Source organism: Dromaius novaehollandiae, chromosome 1 (assembly GCF_036370855.1).
Source record: "Dromaius novaehollandiae isolate bDroNov1 chromosome 1, bDroNov1.hap1, whole genome shotgun sequence".
In the NCBI taxonomy this organism is placed as follows: domain Eukaryota; kingdom Metazoa; phylum Chordata; class Aves; order Casuariiformes; family Dromaiidae; genus Dromaius; species Dromaius novaehollandiae.
The window spans coordinates 59,914,644-59,935,282 of record NC_088098.1 but is presented as its reverse complement, the minus strand read 5'-3'; the positions used below and the strand labels follow the sequence as shown (position 1 = coordinate 59,935,282).

General features: G+C 41.5%; 1 protein-coding gene across 1 annotated transcript in view; it reads left to right on the top strand.

Annotated features, from left to right (window-relative positions):
* The first annotated feature begins 1,378 nt into the window (after positions 1-1,378).
* Positions 1,379-20,639, top strand: part of TRIM24 (tripartite motif containing 24) — a 65,996-nt gene continuing 46,735 nt past the window's right edge. The window contains exon 1 of the mRNA XM_026119765.2: positions 1,379-1,929. Coding sequence (XP_025975550.2) covers positions 1,542-1,929 — 388 coding nt within the window. The 5' untranslated portion in view covers positions 1,379-1,541. The remainder of the gene's footprint in view (positions 1,930-20,639) is intronic.

Sequence of the window (20,639 nt, the reverse complement as noted above, 5' to 3'; positions counted from 1 at the left end):
GTGTGGGATCAGTGAAAAAGCATCTATCCTGTCCATTTGTTGAGCCTAAGCAGGGGGAGAGCTTTCAGCTGGACTGAAGGACAGAAGGTGTACTTCAGACAAGTGCTTCTGGTGCCATTTTTTCCCTACCTCACGGTAAGACAAGAGAGATATGGCTTGCCCCCTGTGTTGTTATTCATAGGCAGGGAATGATATTTATCTCTTAACCGCTCCTCATAGTAAATCCAAATCTGCTTTTTTCCTGAAACAACCTGTAGTATTGTTCTCCTCTTATCAAATTATGGAGGCAAGACATGCTGAATCACACCACCACTCCTTCAAGGAGTTCTTCTATGTGCTTAAGAAATTAGTCCTTTGTCATGTAAAGCTTTTCTACACTCCTGTTTATTATATGTCCTGTGTTAAGGTCTTGATAGGTTTGCAAGGAAGTGGGAAACCTGCTGGCTGCTCTGTGATTTTTAAGTGCGGAGCTGTCTGGAATATTCTGAAGAGTTTGGATCAGTTTACTCTTGACCTGTGACCAACACTTAAGCAGTATTTTATGTCTGTATGTTTTGTTAAGTAGCAAGAAGGGGATGAGCATTTGATTCAGCAAAATGTTGAGTCCAAATCAGATTTGCAAGTTTACTTTTTTTAAATTTTACTGATTGCCTCCTAACTTCAGATAGTTGATACCTGCAAATGGCAGTGCGGACAAAACATGCCAAACTGACCGAGCACCACAATCTACAGATGCCCACACAGAAAATGAGGGACAAAGACAACCTCTTTAGTGACCTCTGAAGGGAGTGCGAAACCCTGTGCCCCAAACTGAGTCTGGAGGGGGACACGGCTGCCCGTCCAGTCCCGATGCCAGACTGCTCGGCCACCTGCACCGCAGCCTGGGGGAATGCGAGGCGAGGAAGGGGAACTGGACTGTCCCTGCCGGCGTGAGGCCTCAAGCCCCGGGCCCCTTACCCAAATGAGAGGGCGGCCGTTTGAGTAGGGGGCGAGCAGATGGGAGGGCTTGGGCTCACTGAGCTCCCTCGGGCTGCGCCGAGCAGGGCAGGGCGCCCCTAGGGCGGGCTGTGCGGCTGGGGACCGGGCGGCCGCGGCGGAGGTGGACGGCCCCGGGGCCGCGTAAGGGTGCGAAAGCGGCAAAGGGTCGCGTCAACCGTCCGCGCAGGGGGCGGGGCCTCGTGAGCGGGTCCGTCGGGCTCCGTCGGGGGCGGGAGCGGCGCTCCCCGCACGTAGCCGCGAAGGGGGCGCGGCCGCGCAGGGCCGAGGGGGCGGGGCGCTGTGGAGAGGCGCGGCGGCGGGGCCGAGACCGCGGGCCGGGCGGACGGGAGGGGGCGGGGCCGGGCGGGCGGGCAGGGGAAGGGCGGGGCGCGGCGCGGGAGGGGCGGGGCCGGCCGTTGGTCGTGTTGCGCGGCGGGTGCAGCTCAGCGTGCGGCGGGGACACAAACAGCGCGGGCCGCGTGTGGCGGCGCGCGCGCGCGCGGGGGCAGCGGAGCCGCCCCGCCTCCCCGCGGCGTTCCGGCGGCGGCGGCTGGTGCAGGACAATGGAAGAGGCGGTGGCAGTGGCGGCGGCGGCAGTGGCAGTGGCGGCGGCGGGGGGGCCCTGCCCGGCGGAGCGGGCGGCGGCGGCGCTGAGCGGGGAGAACGAGGCCGAGAGCCGGCAGGGCCCGGCGGAGCGCGGCGGCGAGGCGGCCGCGCTCAACCTGTTGGACACTTGCGGCGTGTGCGGCCAGCCCATCCAGAGCCGGCGGCCCAAGCTGCTGCCCTGCCTCCACTCCGTCTGCCTCCGCTGCCTGCCGCAGCCCGACCGCTACCTCATGCTGCCCCCCGCCATCCCCCCCCCGGCCGCCGGAGCCCCCAAGGAGCCGCCGCCGCCGGTGCCCCCCTCCTCGCCGGGCTCCTCGCCGGCCTCGCCCCTGCACTGCACGCCCGGTAAGTGGCCCCGCGGGGAGGCGGCGCTGTGCCCTCCCTCCCCCCCCCGGTATCGCGACAAGGCGCGGAGGGCGAGGCGCTGTCGCGGAGGGAGTTTGGGGGTGCCGGCCGTCGTCGTCGTGGGGCGCGGGCAGGTGCCCGGGGGGGGTGCGCCCTGCTCCCCCGGCGCCAGCGGGGGTGCTGGGATTTGGGGGTTTTTTTGAATATGTCTTTATTTTTAAATCTCCCTCTTCAGTCGGGAAGGCGGTAATCTGCGCTTCCCCAGGACCCCGCCGTGTGGGTGGAGGCGAGCGGCTGCCGGGCTCCCTCCTCCTCCTCCCCGCCCCCCCCGCCGCGGGGCCGTTGTGGGGCGCCCGGTGCCCGTCGGCGCCCCGCCGCGGGGCCATGCCCGCCTCGGCCGGCGTGGGGAGCCCCCCGCCTGGGGGCTGCTGCTGCGTGCTGGGGGGGTTTCCTTCGCCCCTTTCCGAGGGGAAGAGCCTCAGCAGGGCGTGCTGTGGGGAGAAGATGCCGGCTGGTAGCCAGGAAACTACTTTTGTGAGTGTTTCTGGGCTGGTGTTCTGGAGGGATGGATGGTGCTGCAGAGATCACCGGGGGGAAGCCCGGCAGGTGTCATCCTTCTTGCGCGGCGCGCAGCCGAGGCGGGTTCACACACCTGGGTGGTGGCGGTTAGGGGCGAGCCGTAACGCTCGGCACTGACTGGCAGATGGGGCAGATCCGATAGTGCGTTTATTTAAAAGTTGTTTGACTGTCACGCTGAGAGGACGGTGCCGTGAGGAATATTTGGTGAGCACATGTTTTGAAGCAGTGGCTCGCATGAATATACTTAAAAACGCAACTTGCTATAGAAGATACATATGATAAACTACTGCAAGGTGAAGTTACTTTTCTGATATATTTTCCTAGCTGCCTGTGGTCTAGTGAGTCACTTTATTTTGTTAAATGCAAGTTCATCCTGGAAGACTGTGCAAACAAGTATCCTTTAGCAGAAATGGGTAAAGATCCTGGAGTTTTTTTGAATGGAAAAGAAGTGTGGTGCAAATTGAGCTCTAATTAATGGATAGTGGTAGTTGTGCTTATTGGGAAGTCTAGTGGGGGCTCAAGTGAAAAAATCGAGCACGAAGAAAACGGTAACTCCTAATAAGTTATCCTTGAGTGAGCATTGGTCATTGTCCTATGGGTGTGTTTCAGAACTGCTAGGTTGGAAGCCTTTCCCATACTGCCAGTAGTCCTGCCCAGAAGGACCACAACTTGAATATGCAAAAGGCTTGCAGCTATCCCTAAAGGAACACCTTCTTGAGAGAAAGGAGTCTTTGGGACAATTGGAGAGACAGACTTGCTTGAGAGTATCTGAGATCTGGCCTGGTTATTTTTTTTATTAACATGATATGCTGAGCTGGTTAATCTACATGGATGTCTGTGTTAGTGTAGGATTATTTTGTTTGTTTTAAATAATGCTTCTCAATAATCTTAAATTTTAGTGTGTAGTTCATGTAGTAGTCAAACTGCCTAGCCAGAGGTTCCAGAATGGGTAAATCTTTAAGACCCAAACCCAGTACATTTAAACTTGATTGACATAGGAGGTGTTACTGCTCATGGTAAGTCTAGGAGTAGGAGAATTGTGAAATCCTGCTTAACAGGAGCTGAAAAGCACAAAGCTTGGTGGATGGTAGGATATTTGAAAGTGAGATGCCTGGAAATGAGAAAGGGGGCAGAGAAGCAGCTAGCTGTTGTTGTGATGTAGGCTCAGAGATCATATAATTTTCTCATGAGTTTTGAGTCATGAAGAGCATAGTTCAATTCCCAGATGTCCTATTTAAATATGGCAAAAATAGGGGTCTGTAGTTGGGGTAACAAATGAGATACATTGTAAGAATCAAAAGGTTAGTGTTGTTCAAAGATCTAGTTAAGAGAGGATGAATGATAGAGATCATACTAAAAAAAAATGGAACTACCAATTTACTATTGCTACTTTATTCATTATTCTATCTATATGAGTTGGGACAGTGTGCATGAATAATATTATTTTTCCATGTTGTACAAATTTACAGACAGATTATGTTTGGTGACATTATTTTTACCCTGTCATCAGCTTTCACTACTTACTTGCGTGCTTCCATGCTACTATTCATCCTGCGATAGAAAGGAAGAACTTGTGTAGAACTCACACTCACACGTTACTTAGGTCTTTATGTCACTGTTTTGGTCCCATTGAAACGGTGATGGTGGTATGCTAGATAACTGAAGTTTAACTCAATAATGTGCACTGGCTGCCTTGTTTTCCAGCTGATATCAAACAGTTGTAAATTCAGTTAGGATTTTAAAAACGGTGTTGCTGTGTAACACAATTCTCCTCAGTATAATCAGTTTTATGATGGGAGGAGTTCCTAGATTCTCAGAAGGTAGAAGGAGGGACAGAATGGTGCAAAACTGTTGTCTCTTCTGGTAATGTGCTGTTTGAAGTGTTTGAAGAATGAACTGAAGAAATAAGCCAAAGAATATAGGCTTAGAAAGTTGGACAGTGAATGCCTTTCATGATGTAAATTATAAAATACTGTGACTAAACTGAAGAAAACTTAAACAGCAAAGAAGCTAGTCATGCTAGAAGGAATGCCCTAAGGAAGGGACACAGTAGAATTATAAACTTGGAAGAGCCCCTCAAAGATAAGCAGAAAGACATTTTATGCCCATGTACTGAACAGTAACATGATATACAAAAAATAAGCCTGAAGAAGGATTGGTAGAAGAGAAGAAAGGGAGTCTGTCTGGAACAAGAGAAAAGATATGGTTTGAAAAGCTCTTCGGTGAGCCAGCCTTGAGGTGGACTGTTGTGCTGTGCTAATATCCAAATTAGCTGAAAAACAGGTAGCCAAAGAAGAACTGAGCAGTTGAGTATAGTCTAGGTATATGGCATTTTATTGATCTGCTTTTTGTCTTCAGTAAACTGTTTCCAAACAGAAACATAGTCCTTTGCATTACTAGAAAAATGTGTTTTAAGCTTGTCTGCACCTTTGAAGTGGACTTGGGTGAGTGTTGGCTTTGCTTCTTTCAAGATAATGCCAACTAATAAAGGAGTGCTGTCTTTCAAACTTGAGAAATCTAACATGAGTTTGCATTCAAGTGAGCAATACTAGAATTACTAAGATCAGCATGGGTGATGGCAATGACGTGTCAAGGCATGAGAAGGAGATTCCTGTGGTAGGTGTTAATCAGTATTCCTCTTGTAAAGGTTGGCTGATGGAGAGGCCATCTACAATATGGATATGCTCCATACTGTCACATGCACTTATGAAATGAAATACTAATTTCTACAGGAAAGAATACTTGGAGAGTTTCTGATCTTTCTACCATTCCTGAAGTTTAAGATGTTGAAGAATTGGCTGTATGTGTCTGATTTGAATTCTGATAGCACTGGAGAACTCACTGCTTGATTTTTTGAAGGTCCGGTGGTAACTTATTTCATGTGGTTGATGCTTTTGATGCTACACTGCCAAACAACTGGTTGCCAGGCACAGAGCACTATGAACTGTGGGGACTGCAGCAAGAGTGGGTCTGTAAATGTGATACTAGCTTGTGAGCAAGTGTTGCAGTACATTACCTACAGATACTGCTACTGAATATCTTGGCCAATTTGATCACCATTCTTGCTATTTGATGTGCGAGGTCTGACTAGTGAGTACAAGAAAGTACTTATTAGAAATCTGCTATTTGCTCAAATCTGTGCCAGGTGGTGCTTCAGTGACTGGTTGAGTAGTAGTCTATACTTAATTAAAGGACAGTGTTCATAATGGAGGAAGTATCTGAACAGTGCAGTACTTTTGTGGAATTTTTAAATGTGAAAGAGGCATATGGTCACCACAAAGTTATAAACTGAGATTATATTCTGTTTCAAAACTAATTCTTTTGCTTCAAGTTGTAAACATCCTCATTTCTTTTTTCTTTATTGTCAATCTGTACACAGAATAGTAAAAAATTTGTCTGGGTTGGGAACTGATGTGGGGGAAAAACTTGTGAATGGAAATGCATAGCAAAACTATATGCTGTTAGTTATGCTAATTAAATCTTATTAGTTTCAGTACTAAAAGTGGTAAAGACAGACTTTTGTTTTTTAGTCTGTAGACAAGCTTATTTGCAAACAAATCTGTATGAAGCTGTTAAAAGCAGGTAATGTTTGGACACTCCCAGGATATAAATTCTTGGGGAGTGTCCAGACTAACGACTCAAATGTGTTCAATACTTGCTGTTAATTAAGGAGTAGATGCTTCAGAGTTACCAAACAAGGAACATATTTCAGCTGATTAATGCCCAGAAATATTTGTTTACCAACATAAGTTGGAGCTCTACAAGGCATGGAATGAAGGCCCAGCCCTTGCTCTCCCTTCCTCATGTATGCAGATGGCATCTGTCTTTTTTTGGTTACTTCCAACATTCGGTCTTTATCCTGATAACTGTATGAAAGAGTTTAAAAGCTATCTGATCTTGGCATCTGTCATCATCTGGACTTTTTGGTGTCATCACTTATTTTGATCTAGAAAATACAGCTTTTGAAATAACTTTCAGTATTCCTATTGCTCTGTATGTAACATTCTCTTTCCCTATTTCAGTTGATAATGATTAAGCTCCTTATCAATGAGTTTGAAGGACAAAATAGGTTTGTTCAAACTTTCTTATGGTGATAATGTATTTTCTCTTCCAGGTCTTTCTAGTCTGAGAAGACTTCAGATTTTATGGTTGCTCTACATATATAGTTATTTCTACTTCATCTTGTATTTGTCACTTGCTTAAAATTATTTCTCTCCATCTTTGGAACTACAAAGAATCCATATCATATATACATACTCTCACATACACACACATAAATGCTTGGATTTGTGCATCCTTTCACTAGTGTTATTTCTGCTGTGGTGCCTTCAATAAACAAATTGTTTAATTTCTAACAAGCTTAAGGAGACTTAGGGGTGCTGATATTTAAGGATATATATTGCAGATATTTATAGGAAATATATGCATAGTTTTCATACTCTGTCAAGGACAGAGACTATATGTGAAAAGCCTGTAACTCTGTTACAGGTTGATAGCCTGTGATGAACAAACCTCTCAGCTTGACTGTCACCATTTAAAATATTAATCTTTAAACTACAGAGACCGTGTTCTTGTCTTTCTAATTATAACACTCTCTTGGAAAAAGGTATGCACTGAAGATACTATCATGTCGCATGAGCTATAATTCTAATAATACAAGTGTGATTGAAAGCAGGGGATATATCTTTCAAAAATCCTTCATTCCATTCTACGAGGAGTTCCACAAAAAACAGGAGACACATATTCAGTCTTTATCAGCGTGGACAGCTACATGATGCTGAAAGAAGCTGTTCTTGTGCTTGCTCCAATACATGATTAATTTAAACATATAATATATGGTTAATACCTTACATATGTTTATGGAATCGTATTTCCGGGGCAGGTTAGATGCAGTTTTTATATTCTTGCTCCTTTCACCAATAGGAAGTGGGAGATTGATGTTTCTAATAGCTTCAACTTTTCAGACTATTGTTAAAAACCATTGTAGTGGTGCAGCCAGGTTCATTTGAATTGGAAGCTGTTTATAAGACCATAGAAGTTATCAAATAGGTGACCTCTTGTGGGAAACTAGTTTTTTTTTTTTTTTTTTTAACAAAAACATGAATCAGCAGAGGCCAACCTTCTAACTCTTCTGCTGCAAAAGCAGCTTACAGTGTCTCTGGTAAGCAACTAGTAATTTTACCTTATGCTATGGGACTTCTTTCTGTTGTTAACAAACAAAGAAAAGTTATGCATACTGCTCTTAAAAAAAAAAAAAAAATTCTCAGGTAAGATGTACATCTAGTTGAAAATACATTAGGGTTTTTAATGCATATGATAAAGGTACCTCTTTAGAAATTTACTTGTCCAAAGAGCAAGGGGAAATAACTTAATGGAGCACATGTTCATGTAGAGGAGGGAGTGTGTTCTTCCTGAGCTAGCTCATTCATCAGAAATGTATTGAGGAGCTAGCAGGCTTTTGGACTGGCCTGTTAACTTGAGTGAATGCTACGAAGTGTCCGTGTTCACTCAACTTTACTTGGTTTGTTAAATTTAAGAAAAGATTTTTGTTGAAACTCTTGATTCTGAATGTAGTATTGTAGAAGAAAGCTGCTCTTTTATGCTGGAAAAGCTTTATGCTGGGATTGTGTGCATTTGTGTTAATGCTGTGGATGGAATTTCCACATTTAGTGGAATTTCCCAGTGATAGTGAACTTGAGAAGCTAATATTTTACTTGCTATAGTTAATCTAAAAATGAGGCAGGGGAAAACCAAAAAAATTTAATTTTAAAATGAGTTTTAAAGTGTTTGTATTTTGGTGCGAATAACTGGCTACTTATGTTAAATCTTTTAGAAGTCTAAATTTGCAGTTTTAAAAATAACAGATTTTACAATAAGATAAAATGCTTAAATAATACAATAGTTTTCATTGACTTGCCAACATTAATATGCTGGTTGTGCAGGGTTTTTCAGGTAAATATGGCCCTGTTGCTTGTGTGTTAGAACTATGTAGATGATCCAGCAGAACTGTAAATAATAGCAAATTTGTTATGCTAAAGACTTAGCTACTTTGCAATTAATGCCAATAGAAGTCAAAATGCAGAATTCTAGTAACTACTTTAATTGTCCACTAATGTAAGTGGGATGTGACAGCACAGTTGGAAGTTCATGTAAAAATACAGAACGAGGGGGTAAAATAATCAAAAGGTGATGGCATTTCTGAGGTCACAATTGCACGAAAAGGCGTTCTATATGTAGGCTCTGTTCACCAGATTTTTCTGCCTACAATTTGGATGAATGAAATCAGGTTGAGTGGTTTGGCAGCAACCATTATCACTTTATTTGAATGAATTGAGAGTTGGTATAGCCCACTTGGTTTAGCTTGAGCAAATGACAAAAGTCATTTTTGCCTGCTTGGTCATTTGTAATGAAAACGGAACTTTATTCCTATTATCGTTCCTTGGAGTAGTTTTCTGTTGGTGCTCTCTATATAAGGGCACCTATAAACAGAAAATTTACTTTCTTTTAATTTTTTAATGGATTTATTACTTCTTACTTAACTTTTATCTGTTATAACAATTTCAAGATGCATTTTTTATCTTCAGCTGATTTTAAAGCTCATTTTCGTAGAAAAATTTCAGTGATGGTGTTAGATTTTACCACAACAATTCGGTAGCTGTGGAGTCATTTACAACTATGAATGTGCAGCTCAAATATATTTTGGAGATCTCAGCGTCATATTTGAACTGGGGCTAAATTTATACCTATGTAAACTTTTCTAATGGCCACAAGTTATTTAAAGACATAAATTACCATGAAAGCATGAGACTGAGAAGTTCATAATGGACTCCTCTGAGTTGGATATCATGATGACTTCGTTGCAAAGAAGAAACAGTTGTCTGATGTAACTAGAAAGATTGCGCTAGATTAAACAGGGAATGATCTTGTACAGTTGGGTATGAAACAACAGAAGGTCCAGTGGGGAAAATTGATTGTGATCTTGTGTACATTATTAAATTATGAGCGAGTGATGCTAAACAAGCGTTTTAGTTATTTTTCAGGTTTCTCAGTGGGCTACGGGAGGGAAAAAAAGACAGTAAGCAAAACTCAGCAGTTTTGAACAACATTCATGGTTTTTGAGTCCTTGTTTCTCCAGTGAATTTGGGTCATAGACACATCCTCATTTTAATGAAGAAATCTGCAACTCCAGCACTAAACTTTCCATAAGCAGGAGTATGCAGACAAGAGAACTGAGCCACTTGCTTTCTGACTGTAGAAAGATTCTTGCTTCTGGTTAAATAGTCAGTTGCCTGTGGCAACTCTTTTTTTTTTTTTTTTTTCTAAGGGGCGACTTCCCCTTTCTACTTTAGTGTCCCACAAGAGTATACAGCACAATTTGAATAAAATGGAACTGTAGCTGAAATACCCTTTCAGATAAAATGTTTACCTAACTTGAGAAGTGACTGTATGTTTTCCTAGTGAGCTGAAAGATCTGTCTGGACTTACATAGTCAAAAATAAATGGGACTTTTTTATATGTAAATGCTGACTTGGAAAAGCCCTGTGTATTTTCTAGGATAGGTACACTTGAGTTCAAAAAGCTTGTAAAGACTTAATGAAAGTTCAACTTCATTCATTTCTAGGCATCTATAATAGAGTCATTATATGGTTAAGAACCTGTGGACTTGGTGTGTGTTAAACTAAGGCTATCAGCTAGCATGAAAGAAGCTCCTGTACACTTAGGCTGCATTTGAATTTGCTATGCTGGGATACTTGTAAGAGCGGTGCTAGTTAAAGGAGGGCCCATTGATGGCTGTGCAGGAAATGAGCAGGTGGGAAGAAGGAAGGGCAGAGACCTCCAGCACTCTGTTAAGACTGGAGAATAAGACATTTTTGAGTGGGAGCAAGGTTCTAATTTTAAATGCAAGGTACAGTGCCTTGGTAAAACAGGCCAGCAACAGCAGGCCCAATATTGGCAATGACTAGTGTGTCAGATTGGCCTGAACAACAAAAGTGTGAATTGGTGTATTTTTTCAACATGGACTCTGTTTTAAAATTAATAAACTACTTGGTAAAGTAATTTAGGAGTGTAAATTACCTGTCCTGCTAGTCAGTTGTTTTAAAGAGAAGTGGAAGTAGCTTTAAATCATCTTTGACTTTTGGAAAACTTCTGTGACTTATAACTGTTGAAATAACAGTTTTCAAGTAAAAGTTGAAATCCATAGGAGTGCTCAAAGTGATAAACTAGGCTAGCAGGCAACGGATAAGTCAGCAGCTGAGATAAAGCTTGTCTGCTAGACAGACTGTCTTTATTGGGTGGATATAGAGCTGTACAAAAGTAAGTAGTGATATGTAGTCCCTGATGAGAGGACCTCACTAATATATTGTCTAGATGTCCTGGGAATCTTGGGACCTTGGAGCTGACTGGGGTTAGCCTGTCAGGTCACTGACTTGTCAGGGTCAGATTTCACTCTTCTGAGTGTTTACAAATCCTCAGTTGTGGTTTCTATTTATAATTTTTCTTCAAATCTTTGAGGCTGGTAATACCTTTGCTTGCTTAAGCAGTTTGTTTTCACCCCTTGATTGTTCCATTCTTTACCTCCTTTAGTCTTGTTTGGGATGTCTTTCATCTCACAGAAGCAGTTACTGTCCTCATTTTTTTGGGTTCAGCCATAGGTTGCCTGTGGACTCTTGCCCATACTATATTGGACATAAATAGCAGGGTTTTGGTAGCAGGGTCCTGCAGGGATGCCTGGTGTGGGAGGTGGCCACAAACTGCTTTGTGCCAATGACAGCTCTTCCCAGATGGCTCTGAAAGGGTTGAAAACATCACACACCAAAACTTTAACTGGTCAGAGGAGCATATGGTGCCTCTGTTCAAACATCTGAGAAAGGGAGGTAGCTGCTTGGGGTGGGAGACACAGGAGGAGACATAGGAGGATGCAAAGAAGGGAAGATGTGAGGAGAGGCAGGAAGAGATATGTGAGGACACACGTAAAGGCACACAAAAAGGAGATGAGAGGGGGCTCAGGAGGATGCACAAAAGGTGATATGTGGGAAGAAATGTGAAGACACTTTAAGATAAACAAAATGGAGGAGGCATGTGAAAGGGGATGTTGCTGGGGCACAGCTGAAGATGCACTCTTGGAAGGAGGTGCTGCATGCCAGAGCATGTCTGTTTCTGAAGGACTGCAGCCTGTGGATAAGCTGTGCTGGGGCAGGTACACCCCCAAAGGGATGGTGTCCCATGCAGGAACTGATGCTCGAGCAGGTACATCCCTGAAGAGGCTGCAGCCTGTGAAGGAACCCATACTGGGGCAGAGAAAAGGAATAAGAAGCCAAGGAGCAGCAGAATAGAAGAGTAAGAAGCAGGGGGTAGCAAAAAGAAGCCACTCCAACCTCTTACAGTGCCCATTACTTCACCCAAGGGCTTGGGAGGGACTGAGTGCAATATGCAGTGAAAACAAGAGGATTTGAGTCTAGGAAAGGGGGAGGAGAACTGTTAGATTGAAGTTGAGCCTGGGAAAAGGGGACAAAAGGCTTTCCCCAAGTGTTTGTTTAATTGTTTGTTGTCTTTTTCTCAATACCCATATCAGTAATTAAAAATCTAATTGGCAATAAATTAAATAAAGTGAAATTCCCTGGGTCCAGACTGTTTTGCCTGTGACACATGCCAAGACTGTTCTATGTCCATGGCTGGTAGTGAGATGGGACTGTAGGGGCGTAACTCACTGGATTCCAGTGCTAGTAAATCCTTCTTTGAAATTCCCCAAATAAACTAAAGTGTCTACGTATTCTCAATTAAGTGCTAAAGAAACTATCTTGATGAGCTCTATTTTAACTTTTCCTCAGTTCCTTCTCTGTGCAAGAAACTCAAGTAGATTCACTCAAGTGGATTCAGAGCTCAGACTTTAAATCTTGCCTTAATAAATATCATCTCAAAAGACATATATAGGATTCTTTCCTGGGATAAACATAGGTGCAAGCTGCCTCTCAGGATCTATGTGATGGTAGGAGCCCTTACTTAGCAGAGTCTCCATGAGTGATACTGAATTCAGAAGACCTGCGAGCCAAATACTTCGTAACAGCCTAGTTAGTGTAAGTTGTCTAGTACAGCAGTTAGCAAGCAAGGTAGCTCTACACCAGATCCCAACCAAGAGTGTGGTACTAAGTAAAGAAGTGTTCTTGAAATTCATCTTGACAGGCTTCTGATATCTCCAGTCTTAAATATTACATTCCAAGCTATAGAATAGAGTGGTTACTCCCTGCTTCATGGCAAAGGGGGAATTCAGTGTCATTAAAAGTCTCAGATGTACCTGGGATGGAATATATAGGAGGGTCTGTGGTCTTCCCACTTCTTCTAGTGGTGAAGATTAAGCAAAAAAAGTAGCATTTAGGCCTTGTTCTACATTTGTTGTCTGTCTTATCTGTATCATGAGTGACCCGTACAAGAGTTGTTCTAACTGCTCCGTAAATTAGCATTTGTTGTGTATGAAGCTGGGATTGGCACCATCAGCAAAAGCATGTGTATCCTGATGGTCTTTAGTAGTAAAGAGCTGATTAAACTGCAGATTGGCAGACAGTCTCCTGTTGCCTCCGTCTGCTTAGAAGTGGTTTTACAACCAGGGCTGGATACAGCTTGGACCCAAAGCCACAGTTTATGGTAGCTCATTTGTCTTCTAGATTAGTATCACTGCAGTTTATATGTTTATACTCTGAACAGGGCCAAAGATTTCTTTTCAAAATAATTGTTCTAGCAGCTATTTGGGCAAAAAGGAGGTGTTCTTATATATGGGCATCCCAGATGTTTTGAACTGAGTGTCCTGTTTCATCCGGTCCACCCTTTCTGCAACAGCTGAACATAGTCTGGATTCTTTAAGAAGCTAAATGCTGATCATGCCTCCTTTTAAAGTCCATTTAGCAAACCATTATTGTATTCTGTTCCAATCTGACTGTATTTTTTGCCCCCCCCCCGATTTAGATTTATCAAGGTTTTTCTCTGCTGCCTTTACACTGCTTTAAATTATTGAGAATAGTTGCTATGAGCTGCAGGATGTCTTGACTTCAAACCTTTATCAGAGTAGTTGTTATTCTGCGTTACAATCAAAGATTTTTTTTTCATTTGTCATTATGTCAGCCAAGTATATTGAGAATCAATAGTGCGTTTGAACTCCTGTGAGTACCCCCCCCCAAAAAAAAAAAAAAAAAAAAAAAAAAAAGGTTGGAATAAAGCTACATTGCTAGTTCATTCTCAAAGTGGTAGTGGAAGCATGTGTCATGTTTCCAGAGCTTCATTATCTAAACTAATAAAGGATTGATCCTTTCAGTCAGTATGACACAAGAAGGTGGGAACAGGTCAGGTGAATGGTATTTATAAAGGCCTGTTTTGGTAAGAAGATTCATTTCCCTAGACTCTCTTGTTAGTGCAGAATGCACCATGCTGTGGAAGCCACTTTAGAGGAGCTCTTCTCTGGTTTTGGGAAGATGGAGGAGGTAAGTGCACAAAGACTAGATTCCCTTAGCAGATGTTGGCAAATGTGAACATCCATGGGGACTAGTCAAGGTTCATTGTTCACTATATCTGCTGCAGATTACAAGAAGAGATGCATTGGCCAAACGTCAGCAGATGTGCAGTGGGGGCACAAGTAGTATCACCTCTGTAACTTGCTGGTTTGTGAGAACTGTAGGGCAGTTATTTGAAATCACTGTAGTTCTTACTTTATTGATCAGCATCTCTTTCATACAGAAGGAGTACTACTTAGCAGTTGCATTCAGTAATTTTCATATTAATGCATACTCCAAGTAGAAGGAGCAATGTTTCTTCTTAATGCTGGTTCTTGGAGGTTTTGTAGTCTGCATGGATCTCATGATGTGCATACTGCTCTAGCCTCCTAATATTTAAGTTATGGGGGAACTGAAGAAAGCTTGTCAGTTTGCTTTTTGTACTGTTAGAGTAGTCCTGTGGAGCACTGGCACAGGTAACAGAGAAGTTAGCCTTTCATAGGCCTTTTGTTCCCTTACATCTGAGTGTGCAACGTTTATACTTGCAGATAACTTGGAGGCTGTTCTCTCTAGTTAGCTTTTTAGAATATTGGAGGGATTCATGACATTCAACTGGATGCCCAATAGTGGATGGGAATGTGAGTCAAGTTGTATAGGTCTTGGAGTAACTTAGCAACATAGCAAAAGACAAAATTTATTGTCTAGTATCAGTTATTATAAATAATACTATCTCTGTCACCCAGGTGTAGCTTTTGCGTAATTATGGTTTTGTGTGTTTAAATGGGCTTAATACTTTCAGATAATCACAATCTGCAATACTGATGACTTGGTTCTATAATACATTGTGTATTTTAAGTTTAGTTTTGTGTTACAGTATTTGCAAAGTAGTCACTGTGTAATAGGTGACTTGAATATATAGCAATTGCTGTTTCTTTATAGTAGATTCAAATACTAATCCGTGGATCTCTTCTAATATGTGGATTACTCTGCAGTTCAGTTGCTTTTTATTGCAAGCTTTTAAACTCTATAAATAATTAAGTGTTGAATAAAGTTGTGATATAGGTTTCTGTACCTGTTCAGCAGATAAGATCCACAGTTTGTCAGAGATATTACAATAATGTATCTAGACTAGGAAGCTTCTAGTAGCTTTTTCATTGACTTGCATTGGATACAGATTTTTTTTTTAATCAGTCTTATCTCATATTGTGTAAGATACTTTCTAAGTGTAAATGAAGCCAATATGTTAGCGCTAGAATTTGAAGTAATGCAGGGGATTAGCTTCTGATTCTTATAATTAATGCCTGGAAGGAGTTCTTTCTTATGCATACAAATTGAAAATTGCATTTATTTTCCCTTCTGTTTCCCAAGGAAGAATTTTGCAAAAATCTTCAGCATTGCTACAGTTCAGCATTGCTGAAGAGTATCCTGGGGGAAATTGCTGCTTGACAGAACTAGGAAGATAGCAGTGTTCAGTAAACTGTACCAGGGCTGCTGTACAGTTTAGTGGTATCTGGCTCTCGGATATTACAGCTCTATATTTACAGCAGCTGAAGAATCTGTATATTGTGATTCTCCTGAATCCCAGAATCTCCACAGTTTTCTTACTTGCTTATTTCTTTTTACTAGCCATTTCTGACCTTTTAAAAAACACTTAACCATTGCAGCTATTTTATGTTACATTCAATCAGTCTTTGGGTTTTTTTGAGTATCACAGAGGTCAGCCGCTAGTCAGGGGCAGGGGCCACAAAAATAACTTGTTCCAATTCACTGTACCTGAAACAAAAAGAAAGTGAGAACAGATACTTATTTTTCAGTGGTATCTGCTTCTCTGGTTATTCCAAAAGCTTTCACAGCTAGTGACATAACAGATGCAACCTTAACTTGTGCCAGAACCTGGTTTTCAATGGCTCTTATTCCTACTACGAGCTCTTCTTACCCTGACTTATCAGTAGAAGGCTGGTCTGAAATACTGTGGTAGCACCAATTCTTAGGAAACGTAGATGCTGTTTAGTAAAACACACATGCCAGAAGCCACCATTTCTTTCCTTGCAACAGCCAAAGAAAGACTAAGCCTTGAACACCGTATTCATGCTCTTGGAAATGGCGATGGTGTATTGTTACTCTTTCCCATTTCTTAGCTGTGTCCTTGGGCCCTGGCCAAGAATATAGAGACTTGTTTCCTCTTCTGCCCAGGCACCTTGGGCTGGAGATTTATATTAGGAAAAGTCCCTCTCACTTAGGGAAGTATGTGTTTAAATTTTCCTGGAAGGATTCAAACTGGAAAAGCAGATATGCCAATATTAGAAAATGGAAAAGTGACAGAGCAAGTGAGGAGGAACCTCAACATCTCTGTTTTGAAGCAGTTTCACAAAATTAGCTGGCTTCTTGACCAGATAACAACATTTGAAATGTTCTATTCTCAAATATTATGGTGGAGAAGTATAATTTATTAATTGAGAAAGCAAGATCTCTTCTGCAGTTCCACTTGAAACCACAGATGAATATCTATCTAAAATGACAATGACTGTTCCTAGATGGAAGGGTTTTTTTGGTTTTTTTTTGGTTTTTTTTTTGTTTGTTTGTTTGGTTTTTTTTTTTTTTGGCATTGGCTGAAGAAATCTGTCTTTGCCTGTGTGGGAAGACAACTAGTTCACGCACAAGTCTGAGCTGTTGATGAGTAGTCAGAAACATGAATGAAAGCAGCAGCCCCGCACTGAGTGCCAGGACTCCTTGTACAGTGCACAGAGGAGGCTGAACAATTGGGAGTGGGATGCCTAAACTGATGTGAGGTGTGGAAGACACCCCCTGGTTGTGGTGCCCACCCTGTCTGTCAGACTGTGACTTGCAATCCATGGCACAGAGCCCTATCCTGACACTAAGTGCCAGAGTACTTTCTTTAAACAAACAAACAAAAAAGCTCCACTAAATTAAAACAAATGCACCTCTCTATATCAGACTAGTCTGTATGACTGCTTTTAGATGTTTGCTAAGAGAGGAGGTAGTTTTTTCAGGAGCGTGCTCTAACCACCATACCTGACTGTAGGCACTCCTGATGTGAAGGCTCTGCTTCCTCCAGGAGTGGTTCCCTCCTGCAGCGTGGCAGTGACAGCTCCACTGTAGTGCTCTGCAGACCTGCGAATGCTTGCCATAGTGACTGTGCTTGGGTTTTAGCATGTGTGCCTATGTCATGATCTGTGCCCACAGTTATATGACTGTGGGTCTTTGCAAACATCAGTATTTTCATGATGGATCAAGTCTGAAGTTTTGAAAAATTACCATATAAAATTTCTGCTTTCTCTGTTTTTTTGTCTTTTCTGTGTAAGAGTGGAAAAGGCTCCCTTTGAAACCAGCCACGCAGCCACAGTACTGGCAAAGCTGCTACTGGTAAATATTATGCCCAGAGTATAAAAGTAAGACTGGAAGGCATTATCTTGGTTCTTTGAACCCTGTTATGAATAATACCACATATACAACAGTTGTCTGTGGCGTGTAATCCCTTTCTGAAATTTGCCAGTCTCTGCTTTTTTGGTCTCTGCTTCACCTATTTATTCTGCAAACCATAGTCAGGCTGTCCCAAAGCCTTGGTCTTCTCGTATTAGGAAACATTTCTCTAATTTTTCATCTGAACTTGAGCAGAGAGCTGTAAAGTGAGCACACTTACTTTGGAGTCCTCTGCTCATACGCTGATTTGACCTTGATATATTCAATGGAAGTAGCTGTACAGAGTATCAGCTTCTGTTTTTTTTAATTAGCCAAGTCAAGCTCTCCTGGCAGCCTCTCATATCAAACTTTCTGTACTATTTGCATTATAGATTTATCTGTCTTTACCATCACTGCCAGTGCTTTACAGTATGTCCTGGGATCATGTTTACATTTTTTGTGGTTGGCTGGACAAAAGAGACAGCCTTATGTTTAATCATGGCAGCTTCAATAAACAGTGTTTTCATTTGAGAAACTGTTAGAATAATATGTAACACCTTTGCTTACAGAACTGTAGCAGTTTAATAGCTATACCAGAATACAGTATCTATCAACTAGCCATTCACAGAGCCTACTCTCTGTGCATTATCAAGTCATTGGCTCTTTTAGAAGATTTTGTATTGCTTCAGTTATTTTGGCCTTCACGTACATATACTTGCTAGTTTTTGCACAATCTTTTTTTTTTAATCGATGATCATTCTCATATTATATAGACCACCCAGCTGTTGTCTTAATCATGCTTTTTTGTTTGTTTACACAATGGTTCCGTAGTTACTTATTTCAGGAACTATGTCCTAATTACTAATCAGTTTTTCGCAGATATCTGGGACACTATCATCCTGCATTTTCTTTTTTTCAGAATATGTAAAGCTCAATTATAATGGGTGGTGCAGAAAGTCCTGCCACTGTCATACAAGCCTAATAATATACATAACTTCGAAGAACTGTGGGAGTCTTGTTCACCATACTATAAGTACTTTAAAAGCAACAGTAATAATTACTTTTTATTTGTTTAGATATGGTTAATGATAGCACAATTTAGAATACATTTTTATTCACCTGACCCTTATAATTTGTTACTCAGCAGAGTTTCCTTGTAGTTGTTGGTTTCTTCCTAGTTGCTGTAACTTCAGCAGACTTCTCCTTTTGATCAGGCAATTCACACAAGTCATCTCATGCATTTTGAACTCATTAGTTCATGATTCATAACAAATTCTTTTTAGTCCCCAAGTACTTTTTCTGTCATTAGAAAAATTTTACAGTTCTTTTCTGGTTTGCAAAGACACTCATTCTTCCTGTAATAATACCCTAATCTATCTTTGTATTGTCATGGTCTTGTTACTTTGTCATTAGAAAATCTCTTAGCTGTGTTATCGCTGTTTGTATCAGAATTATTAATGAATATATTGGGAGAAGCTAGTCACCAGGCCAGTCTCTGAGGATTTTCTGTAGTACCGTCTAGCCTGAGCATGTGGTTCTGTAGCAGTTTTAAGTCGATTCAAATTTGAGCTGCTGCAGCCCTGCTTTTTCCTGTCCAAAGTCAGAAATTTTCTTTCTCATTTCTTCTGTTCTGACAGTAAACTGGTACAGGGAGCTGAACTAACTGAAAAGTAACATTTCAGTAAAAAATGATTGCCTTATTTTTCAGTTGTCTCAGCATCCTGAATCAGTTTGTTGTGTGCAGCCTCTGCTGCTGGTAGAAGACAGGGAAGGTAATGGCATGGAGGAGGTGGGGATACATAAGAAAATGGCAGCCGCAGGTATTTTTATATATATATTATCCCCACTCTATATTCCCCCTCACTGTCTCCCCTTTATTTTTTTCTTTGCTTCAGTCACACTTTCAAGTATTCATCTGCATATTCAAATCCTTTTGGTGCTACCTGGGAAAAATATTAGTTTAGCTATATTGCATATCATTTTATAAAATCCATAATTGGATTAATTAGATTAGTCTGGTGTAATCTACCTTCCCCTCCCCCCAGTGTAAATACTGTACTGTCCTCATATAGTGCCATATTAATCTGATGGACTTTTCAAGACTTTTCCTAATAAACAGCTTCTTATTTACATCAACTTTCCTGACTTGGTTCCCAGGGTCAACACCTGAAGATGTGTCCTATCCTGGTTTCAGTATTCTGAGATTTATACTTTAATATACAGTCTTACAGAGTCTTACAGAGATGCTTTTGTTGCATAATACACAAATTTCTTTGTTAGTCTCCTTTCTTATTTAGTTAGCTAGCTGAAGAGCAATTTGCTATTTTTTTCTTAATCCAGTTTATAATTTGTGAGAGGAAATTAATTTTAAGTAATTCTCACACAAATTTCCTTCTTGGTCTGTAACATGTGTGGGTTTTTTTTTTAATTGTTTAGTTTTTTCACTCTCTTCTCCCACCCTCCCCATTCTTCACAGGCTGTCTGTCTGTTTTCAGTATCTTTTTCTAGTGGATCTTCCTTCAGTTAGATGTATCTTTGTCTAAAATAGCCAATGGATCAAAAAGAGAAAATGATTTCTTTGTTGGATAACTGTCACAGTCTAGATTTATTTGACCTTACTCTTCATCTGTGAAACTACCATTCAATAATTGCTTGGTTCCAGGTAGAGTAAAAGGTATTTATGTTAGTGGTTTCTGTTCATGCACAGTCTCATCATGAAGGACAGTACAAGACTCAAGCATGGAGATCTATCTTCCCTTCCTTTCCAAAGTGCTTTCAGTCCAAATTGTCTTAAATATTCAGTTATTTCTTCAACTTGTCATGCACTAGAATGCATGCTCTTAAAACACTGTGTTATCTCATCACTTCTTAAACTTTTTCTTTCCTAGACCCTTGACACCCCTAAACACTGACATCCCAAAGAGCAGTTGCTGGATGTCATTCTGGTTCTGGGATCAGTATCAGAAGAATGTTATTGTGAAAGTAGGATGTTGCATTTCCATTAGATGGAGAAGTCCTACTAAAAAGTTCACCTCCTTACAGGCATATCATGTAGTTCTGTAGTAAAGGATATATAATTAATGCTTTAAGAATTTACTTGGTGGGGACCTACATCTTGGAATCACTGAGGTAGATCAGGGGAGAAAGACTGATATTTCTTCTTCACTAAATATTCATTGTTCATTCAAATATTCATTCTAAACATGTTTAGATTCTTACCTAACCTCTGCA